General features: G+C 34.2%; 1 protein-coding gene across 1 annotated transcript in view; it reads left to right on the top strand.

The window, feature by feature from the left end:
* Positions 1-10,133, top strand: part of LOC136043695 (probable methyltransferase-like protein 24) — a 65,137-nt gene extending 55,004 nt beyond the window's left edge. The window contains exon 3 of the mRNA XM_065728587.1: positions 9,668-10,133. Coding sequence (XP_065584659.1) covers positions 9,668-10,062 — 395 coding nt within the window. The 3' untranslated portion in view covers positions 10,063-10,133. The remainder of the gene's footprint in view (positions 1-9,667) is intronic.
* Positions 10,134-20,294: the final 10,161 nt, after the last annotated feature.

Here is a 20,294-nt window from a genome sequence, read left to right as displayed (position 1 = left end):
AAATTGATTTCTTGGGAAAAAATTCAGAAAACAGATAACTTTAAAACACATGTAAGGAATACAAGAGGCCGACAAGTATATACCAAAATGCAGCACCAATTGTACCAGAGAAATATAAAAATTAATTTATCGCATGGGATTTTCCTCTTGAAGTTCAAGAAATTTTAGTAAAATGGGAAAAACCAAATATTGGAATCCAATTCCTATTTCCTGACGAATTTTTGTTTCTGCCGTTAAAGTAAAGAAAACTAAAAGAGAAAAAAGAAACACACAAATCGAAACTACAAATTAAGATTTTACTTTTTATTTACCCACGAGTTAATTTCTGCTATGACAAAAGGAAAGAAAATAAAAAAAACAACTATTGAATGGAGCTAAGATAAAGAGAGGCAGTCAAAGATGATGGACACTGGAGTCCCATTCAGATTTAATGATGATCTATCTTACGCGATTGACAAATTTAAGAAAACTAAAAAAAAAAAAAAAAAAAAAAAAGAGGCAAAATTTGGAATTCAGCTAACACTGGCGAACTATAGAAAATCGGGAGAATTAAAAAATTACAAGAAGAGAAAAGAGATCATAGGGGATGAAGTGGCCTAGACCCTGCGGGAAAATTACAGAACTACAGCAAGACGAAAAAGCCTAGGATGGAGGAGAAGGTCCATGACCTATTGAAAAAGCCTACAGATAATCATAAAATAAAATTGAATTGGGTAATAAAGGTTACGGATAGATTGGGAGACATTGAATTCCGGGTTGCATTGAGAAAGCTTGGAAAGAATCTGAGATTGTTCCTTTCAACTCTAAGGGTAACTTGGTCTCCTTTGGTGGTGGGAGGTGCCTTTCTGTGAAGGCACACAAGTGATAAACAGTTGGCTTGATGGGTAATTGTTTTGCTAGTTGTGAAACTGTTACCGAGATTTTGCATCTCTAGTCTGGAGTTTTGGGGACAATCTCCCCCATTTACTTCATATTTCACCCAAACCTTTGTCCAGGAACCAAATTCACAGTTTTAACTTTTCATGGGGATTGACAGTTATTTCCAACCAATCTTATTCATTGAGCAACTTTCAAATTCAAATTTTGTCTTCAGTTGGCCTTGAAGAGTGTTCTTCACACGACTATCCCAGGGGAAGGAACCAAAAATAAGCTGATTAATAATTCACTCAAACTTTTAGCTGTTTTAAAACCCCATTCGTTTCAAAGGCCTTCGTATTTTCGGCCATGGATCATTTTAAAATACGCCAAGGGGTAATTCATGTTTTAATTAAGATGCAACGTTATTTCCACCGATAGAGATTAAGAGTCTAGTTCAAACAATTTGTCATGATGACTGGCATCATCGAGTTTGTCAAAGCCTGATTGTCTACATCTCTCAAATCTAAATTCGTAAGAGGCAGAACAAATTTATTTAATACTTCTAAGCAAGATTATTTTTTGCTAATCTTGTTGACAATTTTCAAATCCTAATGTGGATGTCCATACGACCTAGAACATAGTTATTTTTTAATAAAAAGGTGTGGATGGCGACAGATCGAGAGCACAGTGGTGGAAATTATAGTCCAGATAGGAAGAAAGAAGGCAAACGGATGTTGCAAGGTTGACGTTACGTGTTTATATCCTTAAGGGTGGACCAGTGTGGCACGTGGTTGGTCATTTTATCTTACTGGGGGAGGTTTTTAGACTCCATCCCTGTTTATTTTCTCTTTTCAGAAAAAAAACCAATTTCTCTTTTCATATTTATTTTGCTTAGATTCGCCAATAATAAAATTTTCAATGATAAGTCAACATCCCATTGCTAGGCCACTAGTGTTGCAATGAGTAAAGTTTCGGGCTAAAACTCTATTTTTGTCTTTCTGGACCTTCCTGGCCAAGGGGTAATTCATGTTTTAATTAAGATGCAACGTTATTTCCACCGATAGAGATTAAGAGTCTAGTTCAAAAAATTTTCATGATGACTGGCATCATTGAGTTTGTCAAAACCTGATTGCCTACATCTCTTAAATCTAAGGCAGAATTCGTGAGAGGAAGAACAAATTTATTTAATCATTCAAAGCAAGATTATTTTTTGTTAATCTTGTTGACAATTTTTAAATCCTCATGTGGATGTCCAAACGACCTAGAACATAGTTATTTTTCTATTAAAAAGGTGTGGATGGCGACAGGTCGAGAGAACAGTGGTGGAAACTATAGCTCAGATAGGAAAAAAGAAGGCAAACGGATGTTGCAAGGTTGACGTTGCGTGTTTATATCTTTAAGGTTGGACCAGTGTGGCACGTGGTCGGTCATTTATCTTACTGGGGGAGGTTTTTAGACTCCATCCCTGTTTATTTTCTCTTTTCAGACAAATGACCAGTTTCTCTTTTCATATTTATTTTGCTTAGATTGGCCTATAATATAATTTTCAACGATAAGTCAACATCCCATTGCTAAGCCACTAGTGTTGCATTGAGCAAAGTTTCTGGCTAAAATTCTATTTTGGTCTCCCTCGACCTGGCCATTGATAGTTTTTGATATTCAAAAAGCATTTGATTTTGTAGCTCTCATGTATAGTATTGGCCAGGGTTAATCAATGGTCCATCCCTGCACAAAGCTCTTTGTACAGAAGTAGTGATTACAATTTAACATAGTGTTAAATTTTTTTTACCCTTGTTCACAGCCTTGGCTGTCGTTTTATGGTTTCATTCATTTTATTTGAAGAAATTAAAGTAAAATGACATGCAGTACCAAAATTTGTGGAAACAGCAGCCGCAAAGACTTTTTGATAAGTCATTTCAATGGCATTTTGGGTATATAGTGGCTCTACTCTCTTTTTGGTGTTGGTTTACATCGGAGACATTACTTCCCACCGCTATCCCTAGAATCATTTTTGCCCTACTGTTGCATTTCAAAGGGATGTAATAATCACCCATTTATAAGAGTTCAACTTTTGATTTTATGGGTTATCAAATTACCGTTCCTTCAAAGATAGTTTTCTAACCAGAAACATTTTTCTAACGTAAGTCACTAGTATCTTGTAATTTTCTGGCATTGGCTTCTTATTCAAATACAATAGTATCCTAATAAAATTAAATTTTTGCTATTACATTCTATTTTCTTCCAAAAATACATTTTTGGATTTCAACCTTTAGCTTGTTTTACTTTGTCCGTTTTCAAGAATTTTAAGTTTTATCATGGGATATGTGGACACATTGACATTTTCTCAGAGTCAAAATCCTGAATTTTTTAGTCCAGCGAGATTTCTCCCCACAATTTTTTTTCACAGGGATTTTAGGAGCCTTCCCCGTAAATTCATTTCAGAAGGCTTTTATGCAATCTTTCTTCGTATTAGACCGTTTCCAAAGTATTTTTGTAATTCAATTTTTTATATTATTTCTATTTTAATTTTTTTATCCATATCTTTTTTCTTTTTTGAGACTTTTATATTTACCATGGTATATACAGACATGGTCCATTTGTAGCTTATAAATTTATTTTTGACAGAAAAACATTGAAAAAACTATTGGGTGTGATAGTTCGCGCCTGAATGATGTGATTGGTTGTGATACATTATGCCAAGCTGACATCAAATGCCAGGAGTCGTCCGAAAACATGTTAATGAGGATTTTTTCATTAAGTCTAAACGATCTATTATTGTGATAGCAAATAATTTCCGGGAAAATACTAGAAAGAGTATCGAATTTGTGGTAATGCTTGCTAGAGGGTATCATTCGTAAGTTATTTAGTATCACGGGCTTTGATGTGTCATAAAACATCGTTATCTAGCAGTGAAATGGCAAGTTTCTGCTGTTCATATGAAAACAATGGTCATTTTTGTAGAAATAAATTTGAGGGAAAGAGCTCAAAAAACTTAGGTTCGATAATGTGCACCAGAAGGATTTTTTTGAAGCTCGTACATTTTACCACGCTGGCTTCAACTGCTAAGGGTCATCAGAATAAATGCTAATGGAAATTTTTCAATAAGTTTAAACGATCAATTTTTGTATAAATGAATATTTTTGCATGAAAATGCTTGGAGAACTGTCGTAAGTGTCATAATAGTTCCTAGAAGGTATAGTATGTCAGACATTGAGTGTCACAAGCTTGGAATTTTCATGGGAAATTGCAATTTAGCATTGAGTTTGCAAGTTTGCACTGTTTAAAAAAAAGATTGGTATTTATAGTATGTAAATCTATTTTAAGGAAAAACATATCGAAAATCCGTTAGGTTGTGATAATGTGTGCCGAAAGCGTGTCTTCGTGGACTGATATATTGTGCTACGTTGGCTTCAATTTCTAGGAGTCATCAGAAGAAAGGCTAATGAGGATTTTTGTCATTATGTTTATACAATCGATTCTACCGTGAACGAATAGTTTTGTAGGAAAATGCCTAAAAAATGTCATATGTGTAATAATGCTTGCTAGAGGGTGTTGTTTTAACTTGCAATTGCCATGAAACATCGCATTCTAGCAATGAAATTGCAAGTGTCTGCTTTTCAAATAAAAACAATGGTCATTTTTCAGTTTTTAAATTTATTTTGAGGAAAATGGATGGATAACCTCATAGGTTTGATAATGTCTGCCAGAAGGGTGTCCTTGGGGGAAGGGAATCTGGTACATTGTGCCAAACTGGCCTTCCGATGTTCAAACAAACAGAATGGTCATTGTTTGTTTATAAATTTAATGTAAGGGGAAATGCTAAAAAAGTCCCTTAGGTGTGATAATGTGGGCCGAAAAGGTGTCTTTGGGGGCTGATACCTTGTGCTATATTGGCCTCAATATCAAGGAGTCATCAAAACATAACGCTAATGGGGTCTCTTTCGTTAGGTTGAAACGATCAATTCTAGCGTGAACGAATATTTTTAATGGAAAATACCTGAAAAATCTCGTATGACTGATAATGCATGCTAGTGGGGTCGTTTGTCCGACATTGAGTACCAGGGGCTTGAAATCGCCATGGGACATCGCAATCTAGCAATGAAATAGCAGGTATCCACTGTTCAAATAAAAAGCAATGGTCATTTTTTAACTTATAAATTTATTTTGAGGGAAAAGGATGGGTGAACTATTAGGTTTGATAATGTGTGCCAGAAGGGTGTTATCGGGGGGGGGGAGATCTGGTACATTGTGCCAGACTGGTCGTAATTGCTAGGAGCTATCAGAAGAAACGCTAATGGAGATTTTTTCATTACGTTCAAGATATTGATTCTGGTGAATACGAATGTTTTTCCAAGAATTTTTTTTTTAAATGTCATATATGTGATAATGCATGCTAAAGGGTGTTGTTTTTCAGCCATAGAGTGTCACAGGCTTATAATTGCCCTGACTTCCACTGTTCAAATAAAAACAATTGTTATTTTTAAGTTTATATTTTTTTGAGGGTGAAAGCTTGAGACAAACCTTAGGTGTGATAGTATGTAACAAAAAAATGTCATCAGAAGTGGTACATTTTGCAGCGCTGACCTCAATTGCTAAGAGTCATCAGAAGAAACGCTAATGGGGATTTTCATTAAGTTTAAAAGATCAATTCTTGTGTAAATTAATATTTTTTCATAGAAATGCCCAAAAAATGCCTTATGTGTGATAGTACTCGCTAGAGGGCGTTGTTTTTCATAAATTGTGTGTCAAAGGCTTAAATTGTCATTGAACATCACAAACTAGCAATTAAATGGCAAGTTTCCGCTGTTAAAACAAAAAACAATGGTAACTTCTTAGTTTATAAATTTATTTTGAGGAAAAAAGCTTTAAAAATTCTTAGGTGTGATAATATGTGCCAAAAGGGTGTCATTGGAGTAAACAAATTTTTTGTTTGAAAACGACCAAAAAATGTCATATGTGAAAAAGACACTAATAGTAAAAAACTACTTTAAGAGCAACCCCAAATATTTTCAGATAACACCCTCCAAAGCATTATTCAACAAGCATGTGTAATGCAAATGTAAGCAAATTTCAGTAATCAAGTTTCGAACTTGCATGTCAGTTATTGTAATTTTATGGAAACTGACAATGCATTTAATCATTCTAGTATGTGAAACAGGTATTTCTCCTGGCGTTGAATAGGCTATCGTGTAGAATATTTTAACCGAATCAAAATATTTAAAAGGGACCCATAGTCCAGATATCAAAGGCAAAGTTCTATTTGATGATAATGGCTATTTCGGTACTGGACATAACGCAAACATAAAATCCTTAGAATAGAAACATTCGCTGAGAAAAACATCTTGAAAGAAAATGAAATCCTCAAGAAAAAACGCTTTGAAAAAAGAAATCCCGAAAGAAACGAAATTTCATTACGTAGCACCCTAGTATTTCTTAGCCCTAGGTAGCATTTCACGCGCGTGCCACCATTACGTAACGTCAACATTTGCACAACCATTACGCAACACTCCACGTTTTCACTGTCATTACGAAACATCTGACGTTAGTGCTGTCATTACGTAGCACCCAAGTGTCCAACGTCATCACGTAAAACCATGTGTGTTTTCTCTTTTCTTACACGTGGAGATTTCCTCACAGGGCCCTGAAATCTAGAATTCAACAAGAGATTGCCTTATTCCCAATAAATCTTCTAAGTTGCGTAAGATTACATAATCCCCAATAAAAGTGTCAAGGTATGCAAGATTACGGCACAGCCAACTTGTGTACCGTTATTATGTAACACTTATGCCTGAGCCTTCCTCAGTTACAACTTTGACTTCCCTATAGGCCCTGAAGAAAAAAGTCACTTTAGACTGCGTCATTCTCAACACTGGTAAACATTACCTATTGCTTAAGAACTATTGAAATCATGAAAAAAAATGTCTCGAAGAATAATATTATTAAAACTGTCTTCAAATGTGTTGAAAAGTTTTGAAAAATGTCTTGAAGAATAATATTTTAAGAAATATTTTGAAATGTCTTGAAACGTTTTGGAAACTGTCTTCCTGAAAATGTCTTAAAAATGCCTTGAAATGTTTTGAAACGTCTCAAAAAACGTCTCGGAGAAAAATGTCTAAGAAAAGTCTTGGAATGTCATGAAACATCTTGAAAATTCTCTCGAAGAAAAAAATCTTCATAAGACTTTTGGAAAATTTTTGAAACGTCTTGATAACAAATTTCTTAAAAATGTCTTGAGATGTTTTGAAACCTCTTTAAAAATGTCTTGAAGAAAAATGTAATACAAAATTCTCCGCTTGACTAGTGGACTCTAATACGTCATATTATGTAACAATCAAGGCGTTATCATGTAACAACCTAAAGTAAACAAACCATATTACGTAACAACCAAAGTGAAGCTCCCTATAATATAACATGCACCTGCTTCTCTTAGAAACATTCCCCATTACGTAACAAACACTTGGGCCTTGGATAATTAAAAAAAAAAACTGTCAAGATCGAGATTCAAAGGGATTGGACTGGGGTTGGATTTGTTGAGGCATCACTATTAATGTCTTTATTATAGTCGTGTTTAATATTTCTTTTCTCTCTTTTAGTTTTCTATTTTTCGTCGTAGTATTAAGTAAATAGTACTAAGTAGAAATAATAACAAATAAATTAAGTCAATTGCTAAATGAGAACTCTATCTATAAATTTTAATTTAGTTTCTCATGTTTTCTTCTATTTTGTTTTCTCTATTTCTACAAAAAAAAATTGTCACGTGGAAATTTAATATTAACCCTCGGTTTTCCCTAAAAGAATGAAATCTATCATACTTTTTGCAGGAAAGCCTGCACTATAAAGCTTTTTGGATTCTCTGGAACACTAAATGCTTTATACGGGTGCCTAACTGTCGGAGCCACATCTTTTGTGTATATGATACGAAATTTAAAATATTTCTAAGTATTGACCCAAGAAAGAATTTTTTTTAAGAAATATTTTTATTTACAACTGGAACCTTATGCTTCTCATTTTTTCACAAGTATGCCCTTGCCAGTCCCACATCCCCCAAATATTGAGCATACCAAGATCTTCCCTACAGTCATAGCCGTCACTTCTCCAAATCTCCAAAGTCTCATCCTATGAGGACATCTATTGCAAGGGTTGATAACAAGCCTATCTTCTTTTTTCTCTGTTATTCTTTCATTGCAACTTTTATGATAATCCAAGCTGACCGAAATGAGTGTTTTATCTCCATACTCACATATTGTTGCTACTATATTCCTATACTTTATCTCTGTTCTATTAGTTTGGTTAGTTAGCACATGAGTTTCGTCACTGCAAGAATCAATTTCCATTTGGACTAATTTTCCATTCAAATTTCCGTGTTATCGTTCCGTGCATTATCCTACAAACTTATTGATTTTTTTTATTATTTGCCACAGCCTAAGTTTTTTTCGTTGGTTTTCTAATCATCTCTATTGGGGCATTTTCTAGTAAAAAATCTAGGAGTAAAATACCTTTTTAAAAATACCTTTTAAAATGCTAAATACCAAAATTATTAGCTTTTCGAATTGGAATGTCAAACATTTTGTTGTTTAGACATGGTGGCTTTGTCTCCCATCTTGCCTAAGGGTCAAACCACTTACCCTTCTAGTCAACGAACACACATTTTTATCTACCTTGGAAAATTAAGGCTTGACGTGTCTTATTCTTTCACAACCGGTCCTTTTCTGTGGGGGGTATTTTCTTGGAGAAGGGGGGCAAGTGCTGAGGGAGGAGGGTAAACGCAGGACAAAAAATTTAGGCTTTGTATAGATTGGGATGGAGAAGGAGCATCCGTAGCTCTGTATTGGTCTCAGACAGCTTGGTTCTCTGGTAACTTATTAGTGGATGTATTAGTAGTGTAATTGCTATTATAAATGTGACATTACTGATCTTGTAAAAGAATAATATTTAATCTGTGTTATTTTCCCTATAGCGGTCACATGAACAAGAAAGTTGGGGTACAATATCTTCACAGAGCCTTCACAGTGTTGACCAACTAATGTGGGTAAAAGGTGAAGATTTAACACAGTAGGTGATTTTTGTGAACATGACTGAATTTACTTGTCTTAATGATAATTTGCTTTTAAAGGACTTAATTAGTAGACTATCTACCACGTGTCGTAAGAAAAACCCTCTTTTGACAACTTCTCCTTTTGTTTAAATTCACTTTTGAAGCACACAGGTTAAATAAGACTACACACTTCAATTCCCATTTGAATAGTTGATAAGTTAAATGTTCGGTTAATTGGTTATTAATAAACAGCTTCCCTTTTTAAATAGAATCCGAATCCATCCCTAGTCTAGCCAGTATGTTTTGCTCTGCTTCCTAAACATGGTTAATGACTTTCTTAGAGGTGACCTTTTTATTCACCATTTTACAGAATTTAATTCTATTCGAGTTGACGGCCCTAAGTGAGGTTTTGTCATTCCGTTGAGTCCAACTCTGATCCATTATTGTCAACCTTAAGTGTAGTCCTCCTGTGTTCTTTTTCCATCCCCATTTCGTGTATGATCAATTTACAATCTTCATAATTACTTAGCTAGTAGAAGCTTATTAACTCATTAAGCTCTTTGAGAGAAAATCGAAATTACAAATTTGCCGTGCCTTTGTCATGAAATATTTTATAAAATCAAGAAATAATTGTACAGTACAATTTTTCCGTTCATGAATATCTGGATTTAACTTGAATTGATTATTCATTACTCATTTGTAGGCTAATGTCATTCATACTCATTTAAAATGAAACTTGATGGAAGGACAATGTAATCTATTTTTTGTTTTAAGGTCTTTCATACTTTGATGGTGTAATAAAAAAAAATAATCAGCTTTGGAATATGACAAGATTTACAACGCTTCTCGAGGAAAATAATCATACGGAAAGGATCATTGATATATTGAAAATTGACATAGAAGGTAGTGAATACGAAGCAATTCCGGATATGATATACAACGGTAACCTAAAAAATGTGAGGCAGATCTCTTTTGAAACTCACAACAACACAATATTAAGCCTTGAAGGATACTATTCAATTTACTGGCTTTTAACCAACAACAACTTTGTTTGCGTTGCCTCTGAAGATTGGCCTCATTTGGGCTGTGCAAGAAAAAACGAAGAAGGAACCTACGAAATATACTGTTACGTCTTTACTTTTATCAATATGAAGTATGCTGTTAAGTGATTATTTTCAGTCATTAATTAAAAAACTTTCAGAAAAACAAGATTTCCAAAGAAAAGTTAAGTCCGAATTAATGTTAAGATAGGAAAAAATTAAAATCCACAATTATTCAAACTCAAAACGACAAGAAATTACATTTAATCAATAAATGAAGCCAAAAATGAATATAAATTAAATAAACAATCATAGCAAAAAAATACAACAGGAGCTAATATAAATCAATAAATAAATCTTAAATGAGTAAAGTTTAAATCGAATATGGAAACCAAACTTAAAACGAACCAAAATTTTGTAGTATTGAAGCTTAGATGAAACCCAAATCGAATAGAAATTATTTATACAATCATAACAAAAATACATTAGGCAGGTACTAATATAAATGAATAAATATATCTTAAAACGAGTTAAATTTGAATTGAATATCCAAATTAAGCTTTAAACAGACAAAAATCACTACAAAAAAGAGTCTGAGTACTGTTTTTCTTCCTAATTGTAAATGTTAAAAACCTACTGCCTAAGTTCCAAGATTTATTCATTCATTTTTACTAGTTTCTGGTGTATGTTTGTTTGTTATGAATCTTTGTTTAATTTCTTTCCGTTTCGTGTTTCATTTATGCTTCAACAGTAAATGATTTTTGTTCGTTTTAAGCTTGATTTGCATATTCAATTTAAGATTTACTCATTTTCGTTTGTACTATTATCTCTTGTTTACTTTTTTTTGCAATGATTGTTTACTTAATTTTGGTTCATTTTTGGGATTCATTTATTTTTTAATAATAGTTTATGGCCTTTTATGGTTTGAAACACTGCATATTTTATTTCTTCTGATCTTAAGTTCAAATTGGCTTTTCCTTTTCTTTGAAAAAGGTTTTTTTGGAAAGTTTTTTAATTAATTTTTGTTCGTTTGTGATCGTCAAAGTTTCAAGTTTCTTATAATTTCTCACTCCAAAATAAATTGTTTTTATATATTCAGATATTTGATATCTAAAAATGCATGATAGTATTCTGGTGACGTTTTAAATTGTATGAAAGGTAAATACGATTACATTGTAGAAAAGGTTAATACCCTTAGTCTTTTCAACCGCACCCATTATCAACACTCTTGAATACTAGAAAAAGCACGCAATAAGATAATTTAAAGTCACTAAATTAAACGAGAAAAACAGATAGGATAAATATAACAGACGTTTTCGTAACTGTGATTCTTATAAACTATATCATTTATGACTTAGACGTGAGAGCATCACTTGCATTTTGACAGTATCCTCATCGTATTTTAGCATCTCTTTTTCTGGATAAAAATTCAAAGAGTAAAGGAATTTATATTTATGCTTTAGATCTTTCCAAAGCATTTGACAGTTTATTCCTTTTCCAGCCTTTTTATTCCCTTTATATTTCAGGTTTTAATTTTTCAGATATTCTGCTTCTGCGATATTGGTATTCTAACTCTTTCCTTAGTTTTGAATTATAAATGAATTATAAATGCAAATGGGACCATGGTATGGACCATGGAGGGCTAGAGGTGATCTGCCGTAATTTTTTTAGTACGTAATCATTAATAATTTTTTTGGGGAAGGGGTCAGACAATAGAAAGTCAGGATTCAGCTTCCATATGTTTTAGAATAAATTCTCATTAATACTTTTTTGGGGGGGGGGGGCGGGGATTGGGAAAGCGGGTCGAGCAAGGTTGAGCAAGGGATGAGATTTTTGGAATGAAATATTGTTTATAATTTTGTAGGAGGTACGGAAAGGTCGAGCCATTTAGGACAAAGGGTCAGCTTTCGTAAGTTCTGGTATGAAATATCGTTAATAATTCCTATGAGAGGAAGGGGTTATTTCAGGGCAGGTTTCAGCTCCCATGAGTTTCGGAATACAAAATCGTCAAATTTTTTTTGAGGGGGATTGGGTAAGGGAGGACCAGGGGTAAAGTCACAAATTTTTGGAATAGACTGTTTTAAATAATTTTTTGGCAGGGGTTTCTGGCCAAGAAGAGTCAGGTGTAACATTACATAAGTCTTGGAATAAAATATCTTTAATATTTTTTTTGATGGGTGGTGGGTCAAGCAATCAGGGGCCAGGGGTCAGCTTCTATATTTTTGGAATAAGATAATATTATTATTTTTTTTTTTTTGGGGGGGGGGGGGGGGGTAGGGCCAAGGGGAGCCCGAGTTAAGGTCCTATAAATTTCGAAATAAAATTTTGTTGATAATTTCTTAGGGGTAGGGTGAGGCAATTGATTGTCAAAGGTCAGCACTTATAAGTTAGGGTATAAAATATTGTTAATAGCTTTTTCGGCTGGAGAAAAGGGGTTGTTCAGGCAATGAAGGACAAAGAATGAGCTCCCATAAGTGTTTGATTAGAATCGTTAATAAATTGTCTTTTGGAGAAGGGTTGGGAAATGGAGGGCCAAAGGATCAGCTTCAATAAGGTTTGGAATGCAATATTGTTAGCATTACATAGGGGAATAGGCCACGGAGGGTCTGGGGTCAACTCCCATAATTTTTGAAATTAAATACTTTTTGGGGTGAGAATTTTGGGTAGGGGTTTATATTTGATCTTTTGTAAGTTTTGGAGTGAATTATTGTTAATAATTTTTATAGAGGAGAAGGGATTGGACTAGAGAGGACCAGAGGTCAGCTCCCATATGTTTTGGAAAAAAAATCGTTCGTAGTTTATATAATTTTTTCTTGAAGCGATCGGACCAAGGTTGGGCTAGGGATTATTTGTATGAAATAAATTACAGTTAGTGATTTTTAAGAGTTGGAGAGGGGTCGAACCAAGAAGGGCTAGGGATCAGTTTCCATTAGTTGTAGAATAAAATATCGTTAAAAATTCTTATGAGAGGGAAGTTGTCAGGCTATGGAGGGATACGTTTCACCCCCCATAATTTTCAGAAACATTCTAAATTTCCTTCTATATTTTTTGGAGGGGCTGGGGCAAGGAGGATCAGGGGTAAAATTACAGGGGTAAATAAAATATCGTAATTATTTTATGGGAGGGTGTTGGACAAGAAATTGTCAGGGATTAATACCCATAAGTCTTAGAATAAAACATTGTGCGTAATTCTTTGGACGGTTTAGGGGGTTTAGACCGTAAACAGTAAAGTTTCAGCTCCCATAGTTTTTGAATCAAACATAGTTAAATTTTTGGGGCGAAAAAGTTGGGCTACGGAGAGTAAGTTGTCAGTTCCCTTAAGTTTTGGAATAAAAAATCTTTAATATTTTTTCTTTGGAGGAAAGTTTGACCTTGGAGGGCCAGGGGTCAGCTTCAATAAGTTTTGAAATTAATTTTTTTTTGTCTTATGAAGAAGAGGGCTACGCATGGTCAGGAATCAAGTCCTATAATTTCCTAAATGAAATATCATTAAAAAAAATTTTGGTGGGAAGTAAGGCCATAGAGGGACAGCAGTTAGCTCTTATTAGTTTTATAATAAAATATCATTAATTTTTTTTTGAGTGACTGAAGGTCGGGTTTGCCAAAGGAGGGCCAGGGATGAGCTCACAAAAAGTTCGGAATGACAAATCGTCAATATTTTTCTTAGGGGAGGGGGTGCTGAAATAAAAGGTCAGGAGTCAGCTCCCCTAAGTTTTGGAAAAATATCACTAACAAATTTTCTGGGGTCGACCGGTGGGAGGGGGGTAATAATAGGCCAAAGTCAGGAAATGGAGTACAAGGGGTTAAATCTAAAAGAATTTATTGTAAAAAATTGTTTTTTGGAGGGGCATGTGTGGTCAGGGTTGGTCCGAAAAGAGCTGGAGGTGAGCTCCCATAAATTCTGGAAAAATGATTGTTCTTAATTTTGTTTGATGGGTGGTAGGGCAATAGAGGGCCTTGGGTTAGTTCCCATAAGTTTTGAAGTAAAATATTATAAATTTAAATTCGGGGGATGGGAGGGGTCGGGTTAATTAGGGTAAGCAGTCAACTGCTATAAGTTTTGAAAAATATTATCGACACTAGTATATTTTTTTGGAGGAGTGGAGGGGAGGGGATCAGGCCATGGGTCAGGTCCCATAAGTTTTTCGAATAAAATATAGTTTATTTTTGGGGAAAGGGTCGGGTACTGGAGGGAAATGGGACAATTCCGATGATTTTTGTTATAAAATATTGCTATTTATTTTGTGGGAGAGGGGTTGGGCCATTGGGGGCTAGGGGTCAGCTCTTATCGTTTTTGGACTGAAATATCGTTAATATTTTTTTTGTGGGGGGGGGGAGGAGGCCCAAGGATCAGCATCTATTAGTCTTGGAATGAAAAATCATCGATGAACTTTCTTTTGAAGATTGGGATAGGACTCTGGAGGGCCAATTCTTCCCAACTATCTTCTGGTGCACGACGTAAACCAGCCCAGAAAACTACTCCAGGACAATTTTTCCCTTATGAGCAACACCACATGAAATCCTCACACCGCAAAAATTCCCAATGCAAATTACCCCTTAAAGCTCCCCTGGATAAACACCCTGATGAAAAATCCCCTTGTCTCATATGCAAAATTTGATTAGCGACAAAGAAAGCGCTACAAATAAAAATAATGAAAAAAGAGCAAATTCTGATAAATTCTACCAATATTTCAAAGTTGGACCATCGTTTAGGCCATGGAGGGCTAGAGGCGAGCTCCCATAAATTTTCGATTAAGTAATCGTTAATAATTTTTTCGGGGAGGGGGGTCAGACCACAGAAAGTCAAGGTTCAGCTTCCATATGTTTTGTAATTAATTGTCATTCATAATTTTTTTTTGGTGGGGGGGATGGAGAAGAGGGTTGAGCCAGGTAGAGCTACGGATGAGAGCTTTGGAATGAAATATTGTTGATAATTTTGTATCGGGAGGGGAGGGTCGAGCCATTCAGGGCAAAGGGGCAGTTTTTCTAAGTTTTGGTATGAAATATCATTAATAATTATTATGAAAGGATGATGGTCGGGATATTTGAGGGGCAGGTTTCAGCTCCTATGAGTTTTGGATTACAAAATCGTAAATATTTCTGGGAAATGGAGGACCGGGGTCAGATAACGTAGATTTCATTTTAAAAAGTCGTTTTTGAGGCGGATATGTGGTCAGGGTTGGGTCAAAAGGGGTTAGAGGTGAGCTCCAATAAATTTTGGAATTTTTTTTTAATAACATTGTTTGATAGGGGTTAGAGCAATAGAAGGCCGTGGGTTAGCTCCCATAGGTTTTGAAATAAAACTTTATAAGTTTTATTTGTGGAGATGGGAGGGGTCAGGTCAAGGAGGATAAGCGGTCAACTTCCATAAGTTTTGAGAATATTATCGAAGCTAGTATGCTGTTGTTTTTTTTTTTTTTTGGGGGGGGGTGGGTGGAGGGGACGGGATCAGGCCATAGATAAGGTCCCATAGGTTTATATATTTTTGGGGGAAGAATCGGGTGTTGGAGGGAAAGGGCACACATCACATGATTCTTGGAAAAAAATATCGCTAGTTTATTTTGTAGGAGAGGGGTCGTGCCATTGAGGGTCAGAGGTCAGCTCTAATCATTTTTGAAATGAAACATCGTTAATATTTTGGGGGGGGGGATGGGGAGGGGTTGGGCCAAAGTGGCCCAAGGATTAGCTTTCGTTAGCCTCGGAATGAAAAATCATATTAAACTATCTTTTGGGGTTTGGGATAGGGCTCTGGAGGGCCAGAGATCGGCTCCCGTATGTTTTTGAATAAAATATCGTTAAAAGGTTTCTTCAGGGGGAGGAGGGAGATTTGGCCATTGAGGGCAAGGTTTCAGCTCCCACAAGTCTTAGGATAAAACATTTTTAATGATTTTCGGGGGAGTTATTGGTCATTGGAAGGCCAGTGGTAGCGTCTAATAAGTTTTGGAATTAAATATCTTTTGTGCTTTGTTTGTGGGGTATCAAGTCATGGAGATTCAAGGGTCAGCTCTCTTAAGATTCAGAATTATATATCACTTATATATCACAATTAAATGTAGAACACCGAGTTAATTATTTAGAATTTGCAAAAGATATTGGGCTCATTGAGTCCTGTAAACAAAGACTCACAAGAAAAAATCACTAGAAGCTGTAAGGGACAGAGGCCAACTTATGGGACTAAAAATCAATGGAGATAAAACAAAAAGTATGTCAGTAACGGATTCACCTTTACACCTGAGATACGCTAACTGGCGCATTGAACAGGCTTTAGATTTTGAATACCTTGGGAGCACAGTGATAAATACAGGCTCTACTGAAAAAGATATATCCTACGGCATCGGACAGGCCTCTGGAACATTCAATAAACTGAAACCGGTATGGAGGTTGTACAGTTTCTCCCTCTGACTGAAACTTTGTCGGTTCAATAGCAAAATCATTTCCGTCCTGTTATATGCTTCTGAAACTTAGAATCTGAATAACACACAAGAAAGACAAATTCTGGCTTTCGAGAATGCATGTCTCCAGAGAATATTAAAAATCCATTGGTAAAAAAAACTTCTCTGATGATAAGGTGAGACGAATGACCGGACCACCCATAGTAACAGATGTCATTAGGACACATCGGTCCAAAAACTCCAGCAATAAACCGTGGTTTAGGGGTATTTTTGTGAAATTTTAAGTCCAATATAGGAAAGGGAACTTCTTATCATTGTCATTAATTTAAATATTATTTTTTTTTAAGTAGGCCTATTTCTTAAGTTTTTCAATTAAATTTTTATCCTCTAAATTCACCTTTTCGTAAACATTAGCCGTGTATAACTCCCTTGTTAAGACATCACAATACAGCTTCTGACAAATTATGGCAAAATTATTGTTAGCCTTATCCACCAACACAATAACAAATTGAAGGTCATCTTGTTTTATTATTGACAAGTCCCCTGTTATAACATGTTGGTAAGCAGGATTTACAAATGGACCTAGATGGTTACAATTACAAACAGGTTTCAAATTTATATCACTGTAAAATCTTTTAAGCATTAAATTATAGTTAAATCATTTGCCCAATAATCTTTGAAAATTTATAAGTTAAAACTGAACTATCATTATAATTTAAATTACTAGGAAGGGCATGTTTCACATCCTGCTGATTTAAAATTTCTAGTAGATTAATATTTTCAGTCTGCTTACAAGTAAAATTAAGAGGTAAATATAATCTGCTGTCCTTATTACCAATCTTATCAGACTTATTCTTTTTTTAAATAAATTTCGTTTTAGTTAGAAGGCAAATTGTATCGCATTTTACTTTAAAATAATAATCAAGAGTTGTATTATTCTTAACAATCCAGAAAAATCTGATTAAATTAATCTTGGATAATTTATTTAGACATTTTATAATAGAAGTCATACCCTTAGATTCAAGTAGCTGGCATAGATCCGTAGAATACCTATGTAAATCTAATTCATTTTTTCTATTATTTTTCCTATGCCCTCTCGATCGTTTTTTTACGTTTAGTAGGACAAGTAAAAGAAGGATGGTCCATAAAACCCTCAATACATTTAACAATAACATGAAATATGTCTCCACATTTTGCTACACGATCATTTAGCCCAAAAGGATAAGCTGTACCAAGAGTATGTATCCCGAAATCTTCCTGTTTGCGTTGTCTATTATTCTTCTCTTTTTTACTTAAAATTTTTAACTCTAAATTTTTATAAAATTGTGATAGTTATATCTGATATGGAACACACAACATTAATACAATGTTGAACTAGAGAGTTATTAGTTTTTTCTTTATTAACTGTTGTCTTATGTCCAGAAAATCTTTTATATTTATTATTAGTTGTTCCCCCAACATATTGTAGGCAATATTTGTTACATTCTAATAGGTAAATTACATTAGTTGTTTTACAATTAACATTACAACTTAATTGCATTCAAAAATTTTATTATACAGTGTACCCTTAACAGAAATCCATGGGATGAAATAATCTTGGCAAAGAAAACAACGACTCTTACACTTACTAACTTTTGAAAAATCGTTCCGAGTTCCGAGGCAAATATTCGCATTTTGTTGCTTTAAACATTTTCAATATTTCAATATTAAATATTTTCAATAATTTCGAATCAAGCCAACATCCAAATAGAATTCCAACAATCAAAGTCCAAAAATCGTGCGAAGGTCAGTAGGTCAATAAATACATAAAAAAAATTGTATATTGTGCCATCTCACCAATAATTAACAATATCAGGTTAAAAACCTGGACCAGGGTAAAGGTCGGTCGGGGAGAAAAATAAAAAAAAATTTCTCCACCAGCACTGGATCCAACCTGGAATAATATAATAAAAAAAAATGGCCGATGCAAAAGGACAAACACATTTAAAAAAAGACAGAAGGAGAAAAGGAAGACTGCTTTCCTACATTTGTAAGTAACATAGTTCAGTACTAGTATTTATAAGTATTTATAGTATTTATAAGAATTATATAAAAGAAATTCTAATAAATAAAAAAATTTGTATTTATTTAGAAGTTAGTAATAATGAAAATTAAATTTTTTAAATTGCCAAGTTAATTTATTCGCAGAAAAACCTCTTAAGGTCAAATTATGGCTTAAAATTTTACATCTATTTTTAAAAACAACATAATTACTACAAATCCTTGAATACCTAAGTAACTGTGAGTAAAATGCTGAATATCACAATCAAACACACACACACACACACGCACACACACACACACACACACACACACACACACACACACACACACACACACACACACACACACACACACACACACACACACACACACACACACACACACACACACACACAAACACACACACACACACACACACACACACACACACACACACACACACACACACACACACACACACACACACACACACACACACACACAAACACACACACACACACACACACACACACACACACACACACATACACACACACACACACACACACACACACACACACACACACACACACACAAACACACACACACACACACACGCACACACACACGCACACACACACATAGACACGTCTTTTGGGAGAGTGCTTCATCATTCAGTTTGGGACGGTACCCAATTGTTGATTCAGCCATTTCTTGATAGCAGGACTTAATATTCTCCCATATTGTCTCACAATATGCATCTTAAGGAAAAACAAGGGTTTCAACCCATTTGATACTTGGATATCGAATCACGTTTTCTGTTCTTTTTTGGCCCTGCTGATGCAAAAAGTCGTTTTGTAGGTAGTCGGCACCTTCCTGTGTTATATATATATATATATATATATATATATATATATATATATATATATATATATATATATATATATATATATATATATATATACAATTGTGTGTAATTTTGTCACTGAAATGAGAATACTGTCCTTTTGCTGCAATTTAATCTTTAAATTAGAAAAATGTTTTTATATTTAATGTTTTGTTTTCTGTTAATTTTCGCTCTATAATTTTTTTAATCGGAATTTTGTAAATACACTAATTGTTGAAGTAATTACTCGATTGTTATGAAACCTACTATTGTATTTAATAAAAAATATTCGTGGTGAAAAACTTTATGCAAGGAAACACTCAGCCCTATAGCAACCGAAATTTTAAATATGAACTTTTATAATTATAAAAATATATGAAAAGAATTAATTTTTTATATTGTGTCTAATATACCAAAGAAATTAATTGTTTTTTATTAAAAGCAATGATTCTAAGAATTTTTTTTATTTCAAAAATTGTGAGGGTGTAGAATACGTTATAAACATCAAGTATTCATAATAGAAATCACGCAATCGGACTAAGAGACTTTGTTGTAGGGGCTTCTGACATACATTTACGAACAAATATGGAATTTTAAAGTCTTTGAAAAAAATAAGATCATAAATGCGTTTTTATTTTCGAAAAGTAATCTTAACGAGTTAGCAATCTTAGGAGTTTTATTGAGGGTTTATTTAAACAATATTTAAAAGTTCTGGTGATCCTTTTGAGCAACAAAATATATTAGAGGTCAAATAAGTACCCTATCTCGCTTTAATTTATCCAAATGATATCATTTCAAAATTTTGAAATTTTCATTTAAATCAACATAGTTCAAAGGTGTAGTATCTAAGCTCTGGGGATGGACTAACCCTTCACAATCCTTAGATGAAGGAAGTACGTTATGTAATTTGACTACTGTTTTTATATGGAAAATCACATTAGCAAATAACCCCTTTTAGGAGGGGGAGGGGGGAGATCCAAAAAGACAAATTTTCATGGAAAGGAAAGCTCTGAGATATTTTCACAACTAAAATTTTACACAAGAAGGAGGGAGCTTCGTGT

The sequence above is a fragment of the Artemia franciscana genome, unplaced genomic scaffold (genome assembly GCF_032884065.1).
Source record: "Artemia franciscana unplaced genomic scaffold, ASM3288406v1 Scaffold_843, whole genome shotgun sequence".
NCBI classification, from domain to species: domain Eukaryota; kingdom Metazoa; phylum Arthropoda; class Branchiopoda; order Anostraca; family Artemiidae; genus Artemia; species Artemia franciscana.
The sequence above is the reverse complement of the archived record's forward strand: the minus strand, read 5'-3'. Positions and strand labels throughout refer to the sequence as shown.